We start from the raw sequence: 22,152 nt of genomic DNA, 5'->3' as shown, positions 1-22,152 counted from the left end.
TTGGTGTCTGAAAGATGTTGCTCAGTCAGTAGCAGACAACATTAACTTCACAAGTATTCAGAGTTCCCAAATTACAGTATCCAGGTGTTTTTCTTACAGTTGAAACCACTATGCTGTTCATATGTGTCACTTGCAAGTACACACATGCAATGTTTCTCCTTGTTATGCTAATCAACCTCATTACTGGATAATGAAAGCTCAATATGAATTTGCATTTTAAAATGTAACCATACTTCTGCCATGTATACTTCAGAATGTGATTTAATACATTTGCCCAATTTTGGTAATAATTGCTGCCTGCCTACTTTGCCTCTGAGAAGAGGAGCAATTTGGAATTGTTCTAAGTCATGAGGAGAGCTTGTAAAAACAGCCAAAACAAAGTGCTGTAGAATATTTTCCTTGTCCGACACATCTCTATTCTGTATGCATAATCTTTTTGAAGATTACAGCTCCTTCCTGTTGTACAGTTGCTTTAAAGCAGTAAGCACTGCCAGTCACATGCCTAACTGGCTGTGTTGTTACAAGTCGAGGTTTGAATGCATGTGATCTACAACCTGCTTTAGTAGGGATTCCCTGTAATTGTTTTTGCAACATTTTTCTGTAATGCTGCTGTTGAAATTCATACAGGAGCTGACTGCTTTGTGTGTGCACTGTGATATTTGCTTCCTGAGCTTCCTGATACAGGGAGGTTTGTTCAGCCTGTTCCCCACTAGATGACCTTAGAAGCAATAATCCATCCACAGCTGGGAGTGTTTGTTGCTCCGTGATGAAGAAGCAAATCTCAGAGGGCAGTGAGAGCATATGGAAGATGGTGTGGATAGCTCCTTTCACTGTTTCTGTCAGGATTCAATTCTTTAATTCTTTGAAGTTATAGATATGTAGAGTCTGTAAGTGTGGTTTTTATAGGAATGAGGATGCAGACCTCGTTAGTATGTGCTTTGTTAACAAGCCATATCGCTTTCCTTGGCATCACAGAGTTTGTGAGAGAAACTTTAAAAGTGTGCTTTGCCCTTTTCATCACTTTGTACTCTAGCCTTTCAAGACAAAAGCCTTGTGGTTGCGTTATATAAGTAGAAACATTTTTAATTGATCACTGTTTGCCAGCATTTCTGATGTGGGTAGATGGGTGTTACCTGTCTGGAAGTACACTGAGATTGCTGTTCAGATGATCCAAGTAAGCTGAGGCAAGCTGGGTTTGCAATGTTCTCACTTGTTGGCTTCATTGTAGAAGGTGACTGAAAGCTTGTGTTGTGGGTTTATGCGGCAAGGTTTTGGTAGCATGGGGTCTGCAGAGGTTGCCTCTGTGAGCAGAGCCCAGCAGCTGCCCCATGTCAGAGCAGAGCCAGCTCCAAATGGCTCCAAAGGGACCTGCTGCTGGCCAGAGCCGAGGCAGGGAGTGCTGCTGGGTGGGCCTCTGGGACAGCAGATTGAAGGAAGGGGGGAAAATAGTGCTGTGCAACAGCAGCCGAGAGAGAGGATTGTGAAAGCGTGAGAGAAGCAGCCCTGCAGCTCCCAAGAGAAGTGCTGCAGGAGGGCAGGAGGTGCTGCAGGCAGGCAGCAGCAGTTCCCCTGCGGGCTGTGCAGGGAGAGGCCCCTGGTGGAGCAGGCTGTCCCCCTGCAGCCCATGGGTCCCCCATGGAGCAGATCTCCACGCTGCAGCCCCCCCATGGGTGGAGGAGCCCCCGCTGGAGCAGGTGGATGTGGCCTGGAGGAGGCTGCGGCCCATGGAGAGCCCCCGCAGGAGCAGGCCCCGGGCCGGAGCTGCAGCCCGTGGAGAGGAGCCCACGTGGAGCAGGGGCAGAGAAGGGACCCTGAGGGAGCAGCGCAGGCAAAGCACTATAGACTGACCACAACCCACATTCCCCCATTCCCCTGCACCGCTCAGAGAGAAAAGGCAGAAGAGTATGGATGGGGGGGAAGGTGTTTTAAATTTCTTTCCTTTGTTTTTCACTCCTTTAGCTTGCTAGTAAAAGGAAATAAATGTTACTAATTTCCCTTCTCTGACTCTATTTTGCTCATCACAGTAATTCTTGAGTGATTTACCTGTCCTTATCTCAACCCTTGAGCTCTTTGTATCATATTTTCTCCCCCTTTTTCTTTGAGGTAGGGGAATGAAAGAGCAGTTTTGGTGGAGCTCAGCTGCCCACCTGACTAAAACCACCACGGCCTATCTTCATTACTGCAAGGGATAGTTCAACAACATCATCTCTTGCAGAAGAAAACAACAATTGTTAACATAAGCATGGGCTATTTTAACGGGATTTAGAAGGGTATGGATTTTGCCGATGGAAAGGCAAGAGTTTTAGGGCTGTATTTTGCATAGTTAGAAACACTTTAGATGATACATCTAACTTGGTAGGAAAACCACTGTATCTTAATGTTGGTGGATGCATGTTTATTCTCCCAGGGAAGTATGAAGCTTCTCTAAATGCTACAGCTATGTTGGTCCTTATTAACCTTGCCTAGAGAAGTAATTATTGTGTATCTTGCAGCCCAATTTAATGGAAGTGAGAAACGACAAGCATCTCCTTCTCCCTCAAATGACCAGCGCAGGCATTTAAGAGCACCTGGAAGAGGCTTTAAACCCATCAGACATGGCAGCCCAGAATTTTGTGGGATCCTGGGAGAGAGAATAGATCCAACTGTTCCACTGGAAAAGCAGATGTAAGTAAGCACAGCAATTGCTTTCTAGCTCTTTGCCTCCCCACTTACAAGAGCAGCAGATGTCCTAGATCCTGCTGTCCCACTCCTCTTCCTCTGCATCCCCTGCATTACTGCACACTTAAAACTATCCTCGTTAATTCTACAAACTGTAAATAACTTTTTGGGGGGACAATATAAATAGGAACATCTCATCTCAGGAACAGTGAATTTTGTCTGCTAAATCACGTGCAGTTATTTCACTTATAACCATGTTGATTACCTTGCATTAGAGAAAGGAGGTATGTATCATATACATCCAAAATGTACTTTAAAGCTGCATGAATTCTGTGTCTTTATGGCTGCATATCATCTTTCTAGTATCTCAGACATGCCTTGTATTTGGCTGTAATACTGCTCTAGTGAGAGCCTGATGAGACCAGTTACAAAACTTTACAAAAAAAAGTGTTTTTTCTATCCTGTGTTGTCAAAGCTGAGGATGGTATTTATAATCAGCTTTGTCAGCTTCAAACTCGAGTTCTGGAGAAATTCTGTGGAATATTCCGTATCTCTTATCCACAAGGGGTGGCTTCTGTCCTGCCTCATTTTTACCCTTCTATGAGGTGTTTGGACAGACTGGCTTGTGTGGTGGAGTGACCCACTGTCCTGTATCATACTGGATGTGCAGCCTCAGAAAGGGGGCCAAAAACAAAGAAAAATCTTTGTGTGGAACAATTTACAGAGGGTACATTGATATTTGTGAGCACTGAGTCATCCAACAGATTCACACAGTAAAGTCAGGGACTTGTCTTTAATTCTTCAGGCAATCCCACTCTAGACACTGTCATTCTAAGTTTGGTGGAGAATTTATACTCAAAGGAGAGAGAGGATTGGGTGTGAGGGTATTCTCTGTCAGAATACTTCATCTCTGAATGGTACCGGTATTGGTAAGATCAGTGCTGAATCCTTTTGCACTTCAAATCCTTGGTTGGAGAGAATCCCCTGTCAGTTGAGTCTGAGAGAAGGTGTTTCCTGAAGTTCTTTTTCCTTTGATGTACTATTTTTACATGCAGTATTTGGAACCTTAAGATTGAAAAGGAGATTATCTTCCACGTGGTATCATGTTACACCTACTCAACCTCAGCCTTTGAGGCACCTGCTCATTGACAGAGGGCAGACTTGTGTGCAAGACAGGAAATAGTGACCACTATTGTGAAATCACTTGCTGATACTACAGATAAATAACTAAAGGCTATACATCAGACTGCAAAATTTGGCCCTCAGACTTGAATAGTTCCAGCCCACCATAACCCCCCAAAAATACATTTAAGCCACTATGGAAAGTTAAGCATCTGTTAATTAACTTTTGACTCATAAGTGGCTTGTTGTGTAGATCTGTTATAGGGTAACTGCAACTTAGAAATGGAGACTGCAGAGTTGGTTTTGTTTCCTTTCATTATTCAAGTGTTAGTCACAATATTATTTTTAATTCTTCATTTTGTAGGATCAAAACTGAAATGAATGTCCAGTTAACAGTAACTGATCAGAAAATTAATGAGTGGATTTATTGTACCTTTGATTATTCGTAATCGTTCAAAATGCTTGATTTTTTTAATAGTGTGAGATTTCTTCATGGCACCATGCCATCTTTTCTGTATAAGAATGGAATCTCTTTTTTTGTAGAGAGGATCTACATGAAAAGTAGCATGCAAATTAACAGGTGAATTTCTAATACGTCGGAAGCTTCCCAAACAGGCAGAAATTCCAATGTGTAATATGTCAAATTACTCCTAGTTGCTTGTGATTAAGGAGTCCGTAACCATAAACTGAGTAACTCGTGGACACAGGGGAATTGAATGAATTTGTTCTGCTTCCTCCACGTAACAGTGAAAAAAAGGAAAGTGTGCTCTGCCGTTTTGTATGTTCTATTGAAAGTGAATCCCTCCCTGCTTTGTATGCAAGGTCTGGTGACTTCCTGTTTTGCTCTGACCAATTCAGAAATGGAGTGGTGCTGTGCATCCTGTGAGCTGTAATAACTGATCATACCTACTGCAAAACTGATGCAGCTGTCCTGTTTGCAGTGGAGCTGTGACCCCATAGCATCTGAAGTCTGATCATAAGCAAAGCAAGAGACGTCAGGAAGAACATCAGTAAAACACAATCAGGATGCTTTCAATTAGTCTTGGAAAGTGTGTGATTCCGTTTCAATTTTGCTTCTAGTTTTGTATTGTGTGCCTGTGCTTTCTGGGATATCTTAGAAGATACGCTTGTCTTCAGGCTGTCATGTCCCATGCTTTTGCACTGGTGTGTTTTACAAGTTGTTGTTTCACAGTTCTGCGATCACATAATTCACATTTGAATCTTTGAACTTTCTGAACAAATACCTATATGTTGACATTTAAAAAATAGACACACCCAAGGCAAACAGCCCCGGTACAGTTGAAACTGCAAATTAGCCAGGAACTTTAAACTGATTGTAGCACCATGCTTATCTCAGTTAGCTGGAACAGGAGCAAGCCGAATGTCCCATTTACATGAGCATATGATTCACAAGCAATTACACTTCTCGATACTGCTGTTTACTCTCAGCTGTAGCCAGAACAGCTTCCAGGCATTGTTTCTGAATCAGATGTTCTCCCATCAGTTGTCTTCATACTTTGCTGTTTTTCTTCTGACTGTTTTGAAAGCTGGCTTTGTTTCCTGGAACCAACTCTGCATTCTTTTTCCATGAACCTCTCTGCCAACCAGGGATCACCAGGCCCAAAGAATGTACGAAGTACTTCCCTCTGAATATCAGACTCCATTTATCTCCCTGATTTGGGCTAGGTCATATTTTCTTTTGGTTTTACTTGGCCATTTAGGAAGAAAACAAGAATGATTTATAAACAATAGGAATAGTTTTTAGGGTCTCTCAAATACATTTTCTGATTGACTCTTAGTATTCATATTCTTCTTCACATTCAGAAGACTGCTTAGTCCTTAACTTAGTCTTTAAATTGCTTGTTGAGAAATACTCTTCAGCATTAAGTAACTGATGAGGTACAGAGGGAATGTTGCCTGAAAATATCTACATCTGTGTGTCAGTGTTACTTGTAATGTGATGGAGCTGTCAGGGTCTCCCTTTCAAGTCTGTCTTGAATATACAATAATATATTGCTCTAATGCAATCCTTGTAGCTTTCTCTAATGCAGACTTAAGTTGTAGCCAGGCACAGGATGAATTTTTCTTCTGAACACCAACTTGCATTTTGCCCATTCACTAGCTTTGACAGCTGAGCTGACATTGGGTCAGGATAGTCAAAAGCATGACTTCTGTGAAAAGAGCCTCTCTCTTTATTCACTTTCCTTTTAGTTGGAATGTTTCTCTTAAAGTACGTTAAGCAGATGAATGAATTTAGAACAAATGGAAGGAAACTGTTTTGCACATGGCGAGTCAGTTCCTGGTAATGACAGGCAGAGAGCATTTCTGTTGCATGTATTATCCTGCTTAGGCAGTATCATATCGTGCTTCAAAGTGCATTTTCTAGTTGCAGGAAGGGGGAAATCTCCCTCAGAGATGTGATTGACCCTGTGCAGGGCCAGGCACATTACATGGCTGGGGGAAGGGTCAAAGCATTTTGAATGCCAATACAAAAAAGCAGATACTGAGAAGTTTATTTGCACTGGTCAGTTTAGGAGAGGACACATCTCTCCTTTCCCCGTTCCCTTTCTTCCCTGCATACAAGGACCACATCAACTATGCAGATTCTCCAAGGATTTACTAAAAGCACTCAAAGTTGTCATAACCAAGTTTAGAACAAGTCTTTGTTAATCTTCATGTTGATTAAACAGGCACTCTTATCAATTTCCTCCTTTCTCAATGTTTTTTTTAAGTGATCTTTTTCACTGCAAACTGTATTCTTCTGATATGGTTTTGTTTGCTTTTTTTGTGTGTTCTTTATTCTTTTCTATATAAAGTGAAATACTGATATGTCGAAGGACTGAAGTCAAGTAAATGTGTGTATTGTGGATCTCCTGCTTGCAAGATAAAGGTTATGACTTGCTGCTCTGCAAGCAAGTCACTGTACACCAGTTCTGTCACATGCTGTCCTAATCTGATTTTTTTCTTTCATCTGAGAGGCCAAGTGGAAATGTTAACCTCAGATAAGGCAAACAACATGCTTTTTATCTAATGTATGAGATCTTAAAGATATCCGTGTGGTATTAACCAATATTCATACCTTAAAAACAAAGTAGTGAAAGCAGTATGAGTTGGAAAATGCGTATTAATATCTTCTTTTTTCCTAGATGGTATCATGGAGCAATCAGTCGGACAGATGCAGAAAACCTGTTACGTCTATGTAAAGAGTGTAGCTACCTTGTACGAAACAGTCAAACAAGCAAGCATGACTATTCTCTTTCACTGAAGTAAGTACTTGCCAGTATACATAATATTTGTAATTTATAAGCCATAATTTCTTTGGTGCAAAAAAGAAAAATTATTCATTCTGTTGCTGTGCTAATTCAACTCAGAAGGGCACCCAGAAGGGTTGAGACTGTCAGCCCCCATGATGTATAGTGACAGTCACTGAATTAGGACCTTAAATTTGGGTGTGTTAAGGGACTTTTAGTCTTCCTGTGGTGTCTGTTTAACTAAATAAACTTGATCTTTTTTCTGGGTCCGATTTGAAATGCTCTGCTGCTTCTGCTTCAGGCTGAATTAGCAACTGCATTGTTCAGGGATTTTATTCCTTTTATAAAAGAAGCTTCACATATGGAAGGAAGACTTTGTGTGGTAGAGCTGGATGGTATTGGTACAATTCTTGAAAGTAAAAAACATAGGATCAAGGCTGGAAGATCTGCACAACTGGGAAGTGCTCATTGTTCCGGTCTCAGTGCTGTTGTTTGCCTCACCTACCTTGGCTGATCAGAATATATTACAGATACTTGCTTCAGTGTATGCTCATCTGCATTTCCAGCAGAGGAAGTTCTCAGGCTCCCAGGTTTTCAGTGCAGAACAAGAAGGCCTTTCACCATCATATTGGCTGTACAAGCGCAAAGAGAACTGTTCCCTTGCTTTCTTTCTTCCAAGATAGGGTCTGATATGGAACCTATCTTCCAAGTAGGAAATAAACAGACCTAGCATGTTTTACAAGCACTGCTCCTGACAGTTTGACTTTTACACAGTTTCTTCACAGAGCTGTTCTGGAAGCACATTTTACTGCTTGGATAAAGTAATACTTGATGGTAACGCTTTCAGAGGTGGTGCCAACCTATGTATGTTCTTAGGTTCATCAGAAATAAGGGGCCACGTCTGCCCTACCCTGTTTTATGCAGATGGTCTAAACAGTAGATTTCAGATTGGTTTTATATCCCCATTTTGGGCTTAGTAGAAGTACATCTGTTAATGTAGTTTTAAATTCTGTTTAAATATGTATTTTGTAGAACTTCTTTAAATCTCAATTCCTGTGTTGTGGTCTCTCTGTGCTGAAGAGTCCTGCCTTGAACTGGAACACACCTGCTTTAGAAATGTGGTTCAGCTGCAGTTGACCCCTTTGACATTTGTGTGTTCTCTAATGTAATATTTCTCTAGTTACTTGCAAGCACTGGAGGCTTGATGACACATGCTTCAGATATATATAGGCTTACATTTTCCTCTTCGTATTCTGAAAGTCTTGAAATACGGCTTTTGTTCTTGAAGCATGCCATAGTATATCACTTAATTCTTGCATTAGTATGGTGACTCCCATTATGTAACCAGTGCACAGATTTAAGAGAAAAAGATGAGAGCAAATTCTTGTGAATCTGCTGCAATTCTTAATTATCTTTTCTTTACATCACCTTTCTCTTTATTTTCTTTGTTTTCCAAGTTTAGACATCTGGATGCTGGCCCCTAATGTCCCTATAGTGTATTTCAGGATTTTCTAAACCAGATTTCCTGATGGCACTTATCTTAAATCTCCCCATAATAAGACAATCAATAATAATTTAATAATTAAATAAGACAGCTCAATAATAAGACAGCTAAATAACTTAACTCCAATCTGCATTTTCTGTAGTGTAAGAAAAGTGGTTTTGGTACATTCCAACTCCCCTTCCATACATTTGTCAAAACCAGTGCCTGCCCTGGCCTCCTGATGCTGTGTGCTGTCTGTGTATCAGCTCCCTGTGATGTTGATCATTCTTCCATGGCTCCTCCAGAACCCGCAAAATCCTCTTAAGCCCGTGGTATTGTACTTAAGAATTCATGTCTTGTCCATTAGCCATTTTTCCTTTTTTTTTTTTTTTTTTTTTTTAATGAGCTCTTTTGATATCCGGCAAATGCAAACAATGTTTTAAGTATCTAGTTAAATAATAAATAACATAATTTAACCATATATGCCAGTTACCATGAAAACTTGCTTGCTCTGCTAGCAACATGCATAAGTTTTACTTGCCATCTCACTGACCATTACCATCTGTAGACCACTCGCAAAGTTCACGTTCAGTTCTGGTGTTCCCTGGCACCTGATTCCTTCTCATTGCCATAAGGTTCTCTTCCCTTTCTTCCCCCATTCAGGACACTAAATGTATAATACATTGTTCTTTTTGCACCCCCTCTCAAGGAGGATGGTTATTAAAAAAAAAAAAAAAAAAAAGTAATGCTTCGGAAAGTTTTGGTAATGGAAGAATTCTTGTTCATTAAGCTCAAAAAGGTGAGTTATTAGACAGTTTTCAGGTTTCACTCACAATCCTTGTGAGGAAATGTTTCAGCCTGGTTTATCACTAGTTTTAGCTGTAGGAAACTAGCCCTTCAAAGTGCCAAGCATATGCTGCTGTTTGGGATTATGATTCTTTTACCCAGAGGCAACTGATCAGTCTCTGATGAGGTTATTTTGCACCCCTCTATCCTTAACTTGAGACAAATCTCTTCATTTCATTGCCATGTGATCTTACATCCTTATTAGCATTTGTCTTGCAGGACCTCTTAATTCCTACATCCTTTGTTGAAATTTGAAATGCAATGTTCGTACTCATTTCTATAATATGCAATTTTCACCTATTTCCATTGAACTTCCTCTGAATTTGGCACTAGCTATGTTTCCTTTTTAATATTTGTTGTTCTCCCCATTGTGAGCTTTAATTTCAAACTCATTTTGTGTTCTGGTGACGTTTTTTTGTTGTTGTTTGCTGTATATTTCCCTACCAATCCCGTCTCTGGGCATTACGGCAAATACCTATTTTTCTTGATATCCTTCCAAGTGGTAGAGTTCATGAGCATGAATTGAAGTGACTGTCATGTATTGCTGATGTGCATTCTGTCACGTTGGGTGTCTGGTTTAAGTCTTCCCCTCTGTAATGATGAGAGATTTCAAGCCCATGTGTTTTTTTCACAGTTCTGTTGACTCAAGTGAATGGACTAAGAAGTATGTCAGTGGGGCTGACAGTGCTCAGATGTCTTTGTGCTTGTCCCAGTGCCCCATCTTTTAGTCAGATTTGAGAGGATCAGTTTCACTTCCCATTTTCACCAGAACAAATGTATAGCTCATAAAGTGCTCAATACAAGGTGTTCATGGGGTAATCGGCAGAATTAACCACAGACACAAAGGTAATCAGCTATCCCTTCCTCAAACTATACTGAGGAAACATACAACCTTGTTTATGCTGCCACAAGTACAATTTACTTCTGCTTGCAGAAAAGAGCCCCTGGAACATTCAAATGCAAGGTTAAGTTATTAGTGGCAGGCAGATTTCCGTCATCACCAATAGAACATGAGACTGGATCTCACATCACAAAAACTAAAATTGAAGTAAAAATGAAGGAGCTGCAGGCATCGTGCTGCTGGTGTGAGCATGCATGAGGTTGTGTGTGGATGCTTTATAGCAGTGTCCTCAGTAATGCCAAGACTTTGTAACAATGTGCTTGTCCTTCTGCTATGCAGAACATAATTTGTGTTGCTGTACCAATCCAGTGTAACATCCTCTTACTGCATGGGGCTGCATCAGGACTTGCAAAAGAGCATGGTAAAAACAGGCTTTGCTCACTTTTCCTTTGGCAGGCAGGTTTAGGGGTGCTTGAGGTCTTTTGCAGGTGTAAGAGACACTTGTAAATATGGAGGCTTTTGGATGTTGCTGGATGTGTACAGTCAAATGAAGTTCAGAACAATTTCAACATTAAACTGCTGCTTTATTTTATTGGTATATTTATGATGAAATGGCAAGTCCTGACTGCACTGCATCTGGTAGCACACTATAAAGATACATGATAATTATCAGGTAAGCATGTTAATAAAGCAGTAGCACAAAATTAATTGTCACCAGGCATATGTAATTCTTTTTTTTGTTTTCTTGCTTTCTTGTTATCAACTTGCAACCTTGTCATTTGTTACATTTTCCTATAATAATTTTGTTGGGATATGGTTCTTGAATCATAGCTCTGGAGATAGTGAATGCAAGAGTGGAAAAAATGAGCAGTTTTCTGTAAATAATTTGTGAGCATCCATGCTTGTGAGCATCCCTCGGCTCGTGCTTAAGCTTGCCATACATACTTGCCCCAGGTCCTGCTCTGGTATGGTCTGTGCAGTGTGCACTTTTTCCATGGATTGACCTCGCAGGAAGCAGTCTGTGATGCTAGGGTTAGAGCACAGGCCTACGCTAATGTGAGACTACTGGCTTTGAAGGTGACTGCAGTTGTTAACTATTTCTTGCCACAATTTCAGTAAATTCATTGTCAAGTAAATTCAAAGTGATTATAGGAGGTTGTGCTGGGATATAGACTGTCTTCAAGACCTACAGTTCTGTGATTATGTTCATAGTCATCATGTCCCATTGGAGCAGCAGCCAGGTATTTGATGTCTGTTTCTCGGAGGCTTTTGGACCACAAGTCTACTAGCCCTGTTTCCCCAAAACTGTGCCGCTATTTCTGGTACCATTACAGTAACTTCTGTTTGATTTATTTATTTTTTCCCATGTAAGCTGCTTGCTGGATAATGTGTTACTCTCCACACTGTGCTATTTATTCTCTCTACCTGTGAGAGCGTTTTCTTTACCTTGAAAATTAAGGGGTGTTCTGATTGCCAGCCATGTGCCATGGTGGTATGTTTTGCAGGAAAGGCTGGGGCCTTTATTGCTGACCAGAGAGTAGGTGGCATTTTCCCTGACATGTGAAGAAAGGAGGTTCCTTCTGCTTGCAGTGTGTTATTACCTGCACCAGAATTTACTTGAAAGTCTCACTGGAGACATGTCTCTTCCCAAACACTTTACAAGACTTTGGGAATACTCCATAAAGTTTGACTATAGCTTGATCTTTGTTCTTTTTGTTTCAGTATTACCTTGCTCCTGTGAGGGAGAGGGAACAAAATGCAAGTTACATTCACATTTGCCCAGCCATTGCTGTTACATAGTACAACCATGTTCTGCTAGAACAAATAGAAAATAAGAGAATAATCTGGTAGGTTAGTAAATAAATGAAACATTTCTAATTTGTAGGGTATTGTCATGGTTGCAGTGAAGCAGCACATTAATTTATCAGTAAGGTCTCCTTTTCACATATACATCAGTGCCAGAATAGGACACTGTGTTAAATAAAACTATGAACAGAGTGGGGGCTCAGTATTTTATTGCTATTGCCAGCTAAACAAATCTCTAATAATTCAAATGTACATTGGTTGAAGTTGCAACTGTCCAACTAGAACCACGTACCAGAGCAACACATTTTAGAAAACAAGTATTGTCTTCCCCTTTCAAAAACATCTGCAACCTTTCTTTCCTAAGAGTATTTCTGTCAGTAATAACGAGCTGCAGCCACAGTATTGTCACAAGATGACAGTGAGGCTGGCATGGAGCATCAGTATCTTTTTCAGGCCAGCAGGTAAGGAAGAATAGCGTGTTTCATACTTGAGTTATATCTAAGTTGTGAATGGCTTCGTGGATGACTCTTGCAACATCTACATTTATCCGTGAGTCTCTTGCAGAATACCTGCAGGCAGGAAAACGGATAGCAGTTGATAAAACTGATTTTATATGGTGAGAAGGAATTTGTGTTGTTTTTTTTTTATTATTATTATTGTTATTATTCACTCAGTGACATATAGCTAAATTACAGGTCTGGGCGAAGATACAATCTTGAGTGACAAAAAACCGTGCTTAGTAGGGCAGTCTATCACTAGGCATACAGGGGACCCAAGAACTTATTTCCATCTGTTTGTGCTTTATCCTATTATCCTTGCATATTTTATATGACTCAGACTCCCTGAGCTTGCACCTCAGAGAGGCTGGTTCTGGACTCACTCATCTCCTGTGGTACCTACCTCCTTCCCCCAGAAAGAGGGGAAAGACCTATAGGATGTCCCCATCCTATAAACAGAAGACAACCAGTTACTGGATAGACTACAGTCGGTAACTCCAGGAGTGTCTGTTTTGTCTGTCCTGGACGAAGATTGAATCCTTTGAAGCTTGGCTAGGTCTCCAGGACTGTAAAACCGTGCTGGAAAAACAAACAAGGTATTTAAGTGTAACAAAGAAAGACTCATAAAATTATGGACGACTGTCTGAGGTATGGGAGAGAAGGGAGTACTGCCCCACGGCTGGGCACAGACCCAAGTAAAACCTGTTGGTGTGCAGTCATTGGTCTCCAGCCAAAATGAAGGGGTTTGTGTTGCAACAGGAGAACTGGGATACATACTAGAGTTGCATCTCAGAGTCCAGCTTGATTGTGTATTTTCTCTGGGGATGCTCAGGCTGCCTCTGGGTACTGCCTTAGGCCTGTATCCTCAGATCAGGCATACTGAAATGGAAGTTCAGGCAGCAGCAGAGACCTAAAGAAATGGATATGCTGTGACTGGTGTGACTATATGTGGAATGTGGGAAAGCAGTGCTGAAGCTGAAGGCTGTGGAGGTGGGCCCTCCAGTCTTGCTCTGTCAGTGCATTGGAGTAGATGTGCAAAATCTAATTATTAAATTTGTTCTTCATCATCTAATTGTGGTACATCTTGCTGTTACTTTCTTTAACCCTTTCCTCAATTTTATTATACTTTAATGTTCTGAAGTGTACCTGGCTGTCTGTGGTCGATGTCCTCCCAATACTCTGAGCATCCTGGCTGTGGTTCTTCACATTTGCTAACACGGGTTCGGCTGGTACAAGCATGGCAGGCCTGAGGAGCTTCTATGTTGCTTTTGCTCCTTTTTTTCCTTTTTTTCCTTTTTTTTTTTTTCCCCTGTGGAATATAAGCTTTTCACAACAATTTGTGAGCAGGGGATACAGTAAACCCTCTGGTGGGACAAATCTATTGACTGTGGGTTCCCTTTATTTTTTATCATTGTTGTGGGGGGTGGGGGGTTTGTTCTTCCTTCACGTCCCTTTCCTCATGCGCCTGTAACTGATAAAGCACACAGTTTCTATTCCTCAGACCATTAACCATCCTAACAGGCAGGCAGGCACATCAGGAGAGCTCCAGAAGCCCCAGTATTGGACAGGTATGTTATGTGAGCTGGAGGATGAGGGCACAGAGGTGATGATCTCTCCAGGATCAAGCAGTAGATCAGCAACAGGAGCAGAAGCAACACAATGTCTTATGGACCATCCATGATCCACTGCAATATGAAAGGGTAGTCAGTCTCCAGCTGGTTCTTACAGCAGATGGGAAAGTTGACATACATCTCAGCTCATGATAGGGAGAGATGAGAGGCAGGCAGAAGATCTGTTGACCCACGGGAGTGACTCCATGCAATAAAGTAGTACACATTTTTGAGTGAGAGATAACATCTATAGGGAAAACACTGGGGAAAATTTGAATTTATATAAACCCACATATGTACATATGAGTAAACTCACAGTATGTCCATGTTTTGTGCAAAGCATTTAATATTCAAATTTCAACTCCTGGAAAATTCTCTGATCTGTGTAGACAGCAAGCTCTTCCATGAATGTGGCTGACTTGTCAGATTATATATATGGTGATGGACTGGAAGAAGACTGTGAATTCCAGTGTTAAGCTTCTGGAACTGTGCTACTAGTGCTCTTGCTGCAAAATGTGTTTTTTTGTTTTGTTTTGTTTTAAAAAAATGAAAAATGGCATATTCAGGGACAAATAATGAAATGGACCTCTTTGTGTAACAATGCATAAATCAATCACATTAGAGAATAGAAAGATTAAGATTTAATTTAGTTAAAAAAAAAATAAATAACCCCATGGAAAAAGCTTCTCAAGGGTTTACTAAACTGCTAGCTACAAATGGTTCTCAAATGGAGAACTGAAACTGACCTTTGTAAACCGCGGTTCCATACCTATTGGTACAGGAGCCAAAGGTACTTCTTGTTTCAATATCCAGGAGCACTGCTGCTTCCATTCAGGTTCATTGAAGCAAGGGTTCCAATATCAGACTGGGTTGATACTGAAATCCGGTGAGTTACTTCTGTCTTCTGTGGTTGCATTGCTTGATTGATGACCCTGTGTTTTCCTTATTGTTTAGGCAAAAATGATTCTACTTAGTCATAAAAATAGGGAAGTAGTTAATCAGGTTAGTGGGATGTGGAATTGCTTTGTGGGATGAGATAAGCTCTAGTAACCATGTAGGTCTGTATCTTTCAGATTATTCTTGGGCAGAAGATGAAGCATCTATCCCCATTTAGCTGTTGCTCACATTCCCTAGGCATTCATATTCACTGTTGTATTTTAGGTGTGGTTGTGCCCCTCAGCAACCTTCACCAGTGTGTATGTGCAAGTCAGCATTTTTTCAATTCAACATTGCACATTTCTGATATGGAGCAAAAGGAAGGAAAAAATACACAGATTTTTGTATTTAGATTGTGACAGTGATGTAGAGTCTATTGTGTAGCGTCATGTCGCCAGTTTTAAAACAGAGAGGCAGCTCTGCTCTATTTTTTTTTATTATTATTTTTTTATGGTTTTCTTCTCTCTGGCAAAAACAGAAGAATAGGTTTTCCAAAATACAGCGATGTCTGGCAATGGAAATCTGTACAAATATTACCTACATCTGAAAAGTTAGGTGGTAGCACTTGCTCAATTTCATTTAATATAACCAAATACTGCACAATGGAGAAGTCTTTGAATACCATCTCCTCCAGCATTAGGAAAGCTTCGTGTTCTGTGGTCTTTGAAGAGGGCCAGACACATGAATAGTGTGTGCCTTCAGGGCAGGAGGTGTTTGGCCCAGTGATACTCTCCCACTCTTTCTGTAAACCTGTTTTTAATTACATAAAAAACTTGAGACCCCTACTCATGGTGGCTGTGTCACTGTTGCCATTGAAACACCCTGTTGCAGCTCCTTAGTATTAGGTCTATTTTTTATTAGCATGTAGGGTGGTAGAAGAGGTGGAGGTAGATATATAGAGGCAAGAGGAGAGCCATCTCACAAGTATTTCAGGTGTTCAGGCACAACTCGTAGAGATACATCATGAACTGCAGCACTGGAACATCTCCCTTTGTAAGCTGTGCTATGTTTCAGCCTTGCTCAATGAAATTCAGCCACCTGCTGGGCTCTAACAGCTAAAGCAGAGGCAGTAGATCAAAAAAGTGACTCCTTGGTGTACAGGGCACCAGCAAGGCTGTATCTGGACACCGCAGCTGGTGTAAGGACCCCACATAACAGAGAGAAGTCAACATGGGAGCAAGTCCAGAGGCAGAGCCACAAGCACATAATGATGTCGTAGGAGTTTAAATAATAATAATAATAATAATTTGCTGGCATTTTGGTAGTATTCTGCCTTGTAATTGGAAGGTTACAAACTTGATACTCAGTTGTGCTGCCTGGCAGGGATAAAAGTTGACTGCTTTCTCTAACAATGTAAGGGGCAAGAGCCTCTATGGGTTCATTTGGCTAGAGCTCATTTAGACTGCATGAAAACAGCTGGCGGATTTAGATGGCTGATTTCTATCCAAATACTGGTAAGTGTGTTGGAAGAGGAAATCCAGTGATTTGACAGTGAATGAAGTATGCCTGCTTGATGGGTGGTAATGGCTCCTTTTCTCTGGAATGAATGGTGGGTAATTTCAGAATTAGTAGTACTGCTGAATGTTTATTTACTGTAATAAAAGTCTCCAGCCTGGGGTCCTGAAGAGTAATACCATATGTTTTTGATCCTCCTGAAATCTGCTCCAATATTTAAACTCGTCTCAAAACCCTGAATGCAATTGCCTGTAGCCCTGTTTATTTGCTGTTTTTGAGGCTGTTCTGGCCACAGGGGATATGTGGTATTCGACCCTTTACAAAGTTTTATCAGGAACTCGAGAGGCTCTGCCACTGTTCAAGTGGTTGGCTTATGACAATTTTCTAAGGTTCCCAGTGCTGACATTTAACAGTTTCAGTAAGGATCTGCTTTTTCCAAGGCCCTTTGCAATGCTGTACACCACGCCTGCTCTCCATTTCCTGACTTACTTTTCAGTTTGGGGAAATGTGGCTAATTTTAAATTTTAGTATAAGATCATTTTGCGAGTCAGCTAAATGGGCAAACTGTGAGTACAAGCAAGAATGGTCTTTGCTTTCTGCTCTGTCAGATAATTTCTGAATTGTCATTACCAGTGGGGGGAGAACAGAGCTGACTTCAGAGGCTTTTGTTTTGTTTGTGGAGGGTGGTGTGTATTGAAACACTGATCCCGGGGGCTTATAGACAGGTGCGTGGTTTTCCCTACATGGCAGAAGGAACACAATAAAAGCTGTCGTCACCTATGAAATTTCAGGATTGATCTGTAGAAGAGATCCTGTTTTCAAAAACTGAGAACTCTGGACAGGTAATAGTCTTCAGATCAGTGCCACACTTCATACCTTTTACCTAATTTAAAACGCATAAAATATTATTAGAAAATAACTGTTGTGACATAAATAAAATCCTAGTTCTCTCCTGTCAATTTAAAAGACTTAGGGAGATTTTAGAGATTAGAGATTTTTCATAACTCTCTAAATAAGAAATTTAATAAAAGTATTTTAATATTTATTTCTAGACTGCTGTCAGTGTAAACAACTGATAGGGAGCAGGCTGTTTGCAGGCAAGAATTTTGCCACTTTTGTAGAAGTCACAGAGTCGTAGAATAAGTTGTGTAGAAAAAGACCTCTTAAGATCATCTAGTCCAACCTTTAATCTAGCACTGCCTGGCACTGCTACTAGACGGTAACAGTGGTTGCCAGATGCAGAATGACAGTGTCATGTGTTCTGTGCTTGAAAAATAGAAATAAGCCAGAAAAAAATATACCCAGGTAAGCATCTTGGCTGTCTCCAGTAAAGGAGTTTTTTTTTTTTTTGAAGTGATCACTCATGTAGAGGAAAAAAGAAATGCTGGATTTTGTATCTTAGAAATTTTAATTTATTTCTTTGTTGTTGTAGGTTTCCATGAAATGTCAGTTTTGTTCAAAGTGACAACATACAATATAAAATAAAATTTTGAAACAGAAAACTGTTTCAGGATGGAAAACCAAAACATTTCCAGCACTGCTACAATGCTTTTTCTGATGTTATTGGAATGCTGCTTTTTTCCCTGCCCAACTGACATTTATTAAAATGGATGCCTTGATGCAGAAAATCTGTTCTGACAAAACAGCACTTTCACCAGCAAAACCGATGTTTGGAAGGCTTGGCCAGTTTTCCTGATTGTGAGCATGAATAATGTTTCATAGCTATTCACATTTTTTTTTTGAAAAAAATACTAGGTTTAGTATCCAATTAATATTTCGTGAATGCTCTTTTAACACAATTCAGGCATAAGATCAAACAAAGCACAGTCTGACGAGCTGTCTGCACAATCTCTGTTCCCATCCTCACTGGGTTTTGAAAACTGAAGGAAAACGTGTGGGAAAGCTCTAATTCAAAGTCGCTTGGTTTTATGGTTGTGTTACAAAACATTTTAAACAAGGTGTGACTATTAGTCATATATCAAGGATTGTGTCTGTAAAAACACCTGTCCTTGAGACTTCCAAAGCAGTTTGGTGCAGGGGTCAGTGTCTAGGAGTTTTCCTGTTCTACAATTGAAACTCATGGGAATGGTGGAAATAAGGAAGGAGTGAATATGGTTGGTAGTGTTGCTGTCACGTCACTGTCGCTGTTCTGTCAGCCTCGGTTGAACAAAAACTTGGGATGGAGCCATTTCAACATTTCAGAAATCCTAGGACGATTTGGAAGCCCCAGTGTAACAATGTGTTAAATTAGTTAAGCAAGTAAGGTTCCAGCATCTTTTGTTGCAAAAATCTTGTGCGAGATCTATTTAAGGTCCTGGCTTTCATGAATGTGTGAATTTGGGATTGTCATTTAGGTTCTGCTCATTGTGTGGCAGGCCTGGCAGGCTCTAATAGTTATTGCTTTTGAAAAAATTGAGAAATCCAAATTCCAAAACCAGAATGATTTACTATCAGGGACATATTTTGCTTGTACATGTAAAATTTAAGTGGATTCAAACAACACTTAGAAAACTAAGCAGAAACTGATTTACAGCCAGTTAAATCATGGCTCTTTTTCCTCATCTATCTCTGCTTTGAATTTTACTAATCTCTCTGCTTACTAAGTTCAGGGCTTGAATTCAAAGGGCTTAGAGGAGGAGATGGAGGCGTATGACTTCCAGGTTCCTTTCTGAGCGGTGTTCCTATAATCTTCATCACTGCACTAGCAGAAATAGCGTGGTAAGACAAGTGTAGACACATTCTGCCCATGCCAGTTACTGGGCACTGATTTTCTTCAAGCCAGGGCAGACCAGGAACAAATGGGGAAGGATGGGATGTACAGCACAGCAGGATCCTTACTGGAGATGTGAACAGCTTCAACTACTTTACACTTGGAAGTGCTTAATTGGAGGGCATAGTTTCAAGGTGCTAAGCTGGCTTTAGAATAGAATAGCTCAGTTGGAAAGGACCTACAAATAGCCAGTCCAGCTGCCTGACCACCTCCTGCCAACTTAATCTGTTCTTCACTCTGGAAGATGAGAAATAGCTTGTTTTGTATGACTAGCTGCAACTAGTGATGGCTCCATTGGCTTACTTGGAATAAGGAAAGCAGGTAACAGGTTCACAAGGTAACTTTTGGAAACTTAATAAGAGTCGGGAAGGGAGGGAGGAAAATATTTGAAAACATAGTCTCCAGCTCCTTAATGATTTTTGCTTTCATCCAGCAGTAAGCCTGGAATAATGCTCAGTTTGAAGAGTTCTGAACATGCAGGAAAGTAGTTGGGACAAAAACTAAAACTCAGCCCATCATTAACAATATGTGGATGAATGTTGGCTGCAAACCTTAGCAGTCAGCGAATCAGTCCATTGTCTGAATGCCATCAGTCCTTTTCCTTTGTGAACACGCATGCATGACATTGCAAAGCTTTGAAGTCAATTTCAGATAGCTGCTGCTTGCCACCTCTACTCCTCAGCATCCATACAGAAAAACTCAGAAACCCAGAATCTGGGTTTTGCTTTGTGAAAACCTCTTCGGACTGGGTTTTACTCAGTGAAAAACATTCTGCTTTTTCAGGAGGAGAACCCAAACCCATATAAATACAAAGGCAGAAACAGACTGGGATGTGGGTCTTTTTGTGCAACTATTCCACAAAAATAAATAAAATAAATTCTACCTGTATTTCAAACCACCTACAACACACTACCAAGGGGAAAATCTGCAAAAGGCAAATCCGGTTTCTGATGTCTTCTAACTCAAAAAGCTGAAGAAGGAGCATATGTGCTGATGGGGGGAAGACACAAAGGAGGTGGGACATGAGATAAGCATGCAGGTGGGGAATACCAGCTTTTCAACAATGAAAGCATTAGGCTTGCTGGCCAACTATTCCCTACCCATTTTCCAACATACTGCCTTGAAGAGAAAACCAGTGCCAGATGGAGGGATGTCAGAGATCTTACCGAATATAGAAGATAGTTAAAAATGAAGATAACTGAAGGTAACTGAATGGAAGTAACCTGCGCAGTTTTTCATCTTCGTGTGACCAGCTGAAAGATGAATCATTTGGGAAGTTCCACAAAGATCCCTGTTAGCAGTAATTTTAACAGAGGAGCTTTGGGGAAACAAAATCCCCTGGTGCGTCAGTCTCATGGAATTCAGCTTTCAATGGCTAAATGAGCTGAATGTCAGAGAGGGCTGCGGTGATGAAGTGGTGATATAAATGATGATTCAGTGATGGCAAGAAGAGGTCATTTGGTCATCAGCTTAATCCTCTTGCCCCACAAGTCAGTTTGCTTCACTATTGATTTTAACAACTGCAAGTCTGCCTCTCAAAAATCTGTAACAGACTGCTTGAAAAGGACGGATAGGGGGTGAGATACCCTTGAGATTGGGTAGAAATCTCAGAAATTAGGGATGGAGCTTTTGGTCCTGTGAATACAAGTTTCATGTGGATTACATTAAGAGGGCTATTGTTTATGTAAGAAGAGAGTGGCCCCTCTACCTCCAGTCATATCAGTTTTGTATGCAAGGGTTTTTAAGTCATTCTACCATGAAAGGAATTGATTTAGTGTAAGTGTTGCTTGTATTCTTCATGAAAAATTCATTGAGCAATTACCAGGAAAAGTAAGAGGTGTAAGAGGTACCTATTAGCTGCAGGCGATAGGCACCAGCAGCTGCAGAATTACATGATGTATTATTAAATATCTCGCTTTTTAGGAGTGGATTGGTTTTGTTACGAAGGTCAATTTCATTAGCAGTATTTCATAGCCCTTTTGATCAAAAATTGCTTTTTGTTATGATAAAGAGCGACATCCAGCAGCAGTGTGTGTTGCATTGCGTTTCCTTTTCAAGATCACATAGGTTAACGAGATGCGTTACCTGCTGGGGAGTTCTCTGTGATTGCAGTTCGCTCCTCAAACATGTTTTACTAAAGGGAGAAAAACGGGCAAGAAGGTTCTTCTTTTGATAAGAAATGGCGCTAGTCAAGCTGCCTTGTGCAGCATCAGTGTGAACCATAAACATGCTTTGGAGGAGTAATATAATCACAGAACCATTAGTGCTTGCCATACTTCAGCTGCTTTGCAGTGAAGGGGAAAACCAGCAGCACAAACACTCCCTTGTTTGTAAGAAAATGGTCTGAAGCTCTAACCACTGAACCAGAACAGTTCTCTAAAAGGAGTGAAGCAGTAAAGAGATGCTTAGCCCAAGAGAAATAGCTCCCAGCTGGCCAGGGCTTTAGTTGGATGATGGAGATGATCTCCACTGTGTCTAGCAAGACCAAAGGAAGAAGAAAACAAAAGTCTAACCCCTTTATTATTCTAAAACACAAGTTTATCAGAAGAAACTGTCTTCCTTGCTGCCGGGAGTCAGTACTGTTCTTCTGCCCAGGACAGGATAGCTTGTCTCCAGGCATTTTTGTCAGACTAGGGTGGACCTGAACACAGGGCAACAGCATGTCTCCAGCCCTGTCCTCATTAACTGCAAAATTTCTCTGCATATGGTTGCAAGGTGTTGTCATCCCTGCTTGGCAAAGATCGAGTATGAAAAGCAGGAGGTGAGCAACTTGCATACAGTCTGCATCTTGTAGTACCTGCTGTCACCCTGGTTTGACATCTCACCACCTTTGAACTTCTCAGATGTCAAAACCTGCACCCTTTCAGGTCTCTTTCG

At 40.8% G+C, this 22,152-nt stretch overlaps 1 protein-coding gene across 1 annotated transcript in view; it reads left to right on the top strand.

Moving 5' to 3' along the window:
• Positions 1 to 22,152, top strand: part of SHB (SH2 domain containing adaptor protein B) — a 75,555-nt gene that overhangs the window by 48,946 nt on the left and 4,457 nt on the right. Inside the window, 2 exon segments of the mRNA XM_038170921.2 lie at positions 2,493 to 2,664; positions 6,927 to 7,046. Of these exon segments, the coding sequence (XP_038026849.1) occupies positions 2,493 to 2,664; positions 6,927 to 7,046 (292 nt within the window).

This window comes from Anas platyrhynchos, chromosome Z, assembly GCF_047663525.1.
Source record: "Anas platyrhynchos isolate ZD024472 breed Pekin duck chromosome Z, IASCAAS_PekinDuck_T2T, whole genome shotgun sequence".
Classification (NCBI taxonomy): domain Eukaryota; kingdom Metazoa; phylum Chordata; class Aves; order Anseriformes; family Anatidae; genus Anas; species Anas platyrhynchos.
This window is presented reverse-complemented; position numbering and strand designations above follow the sequence as displayed.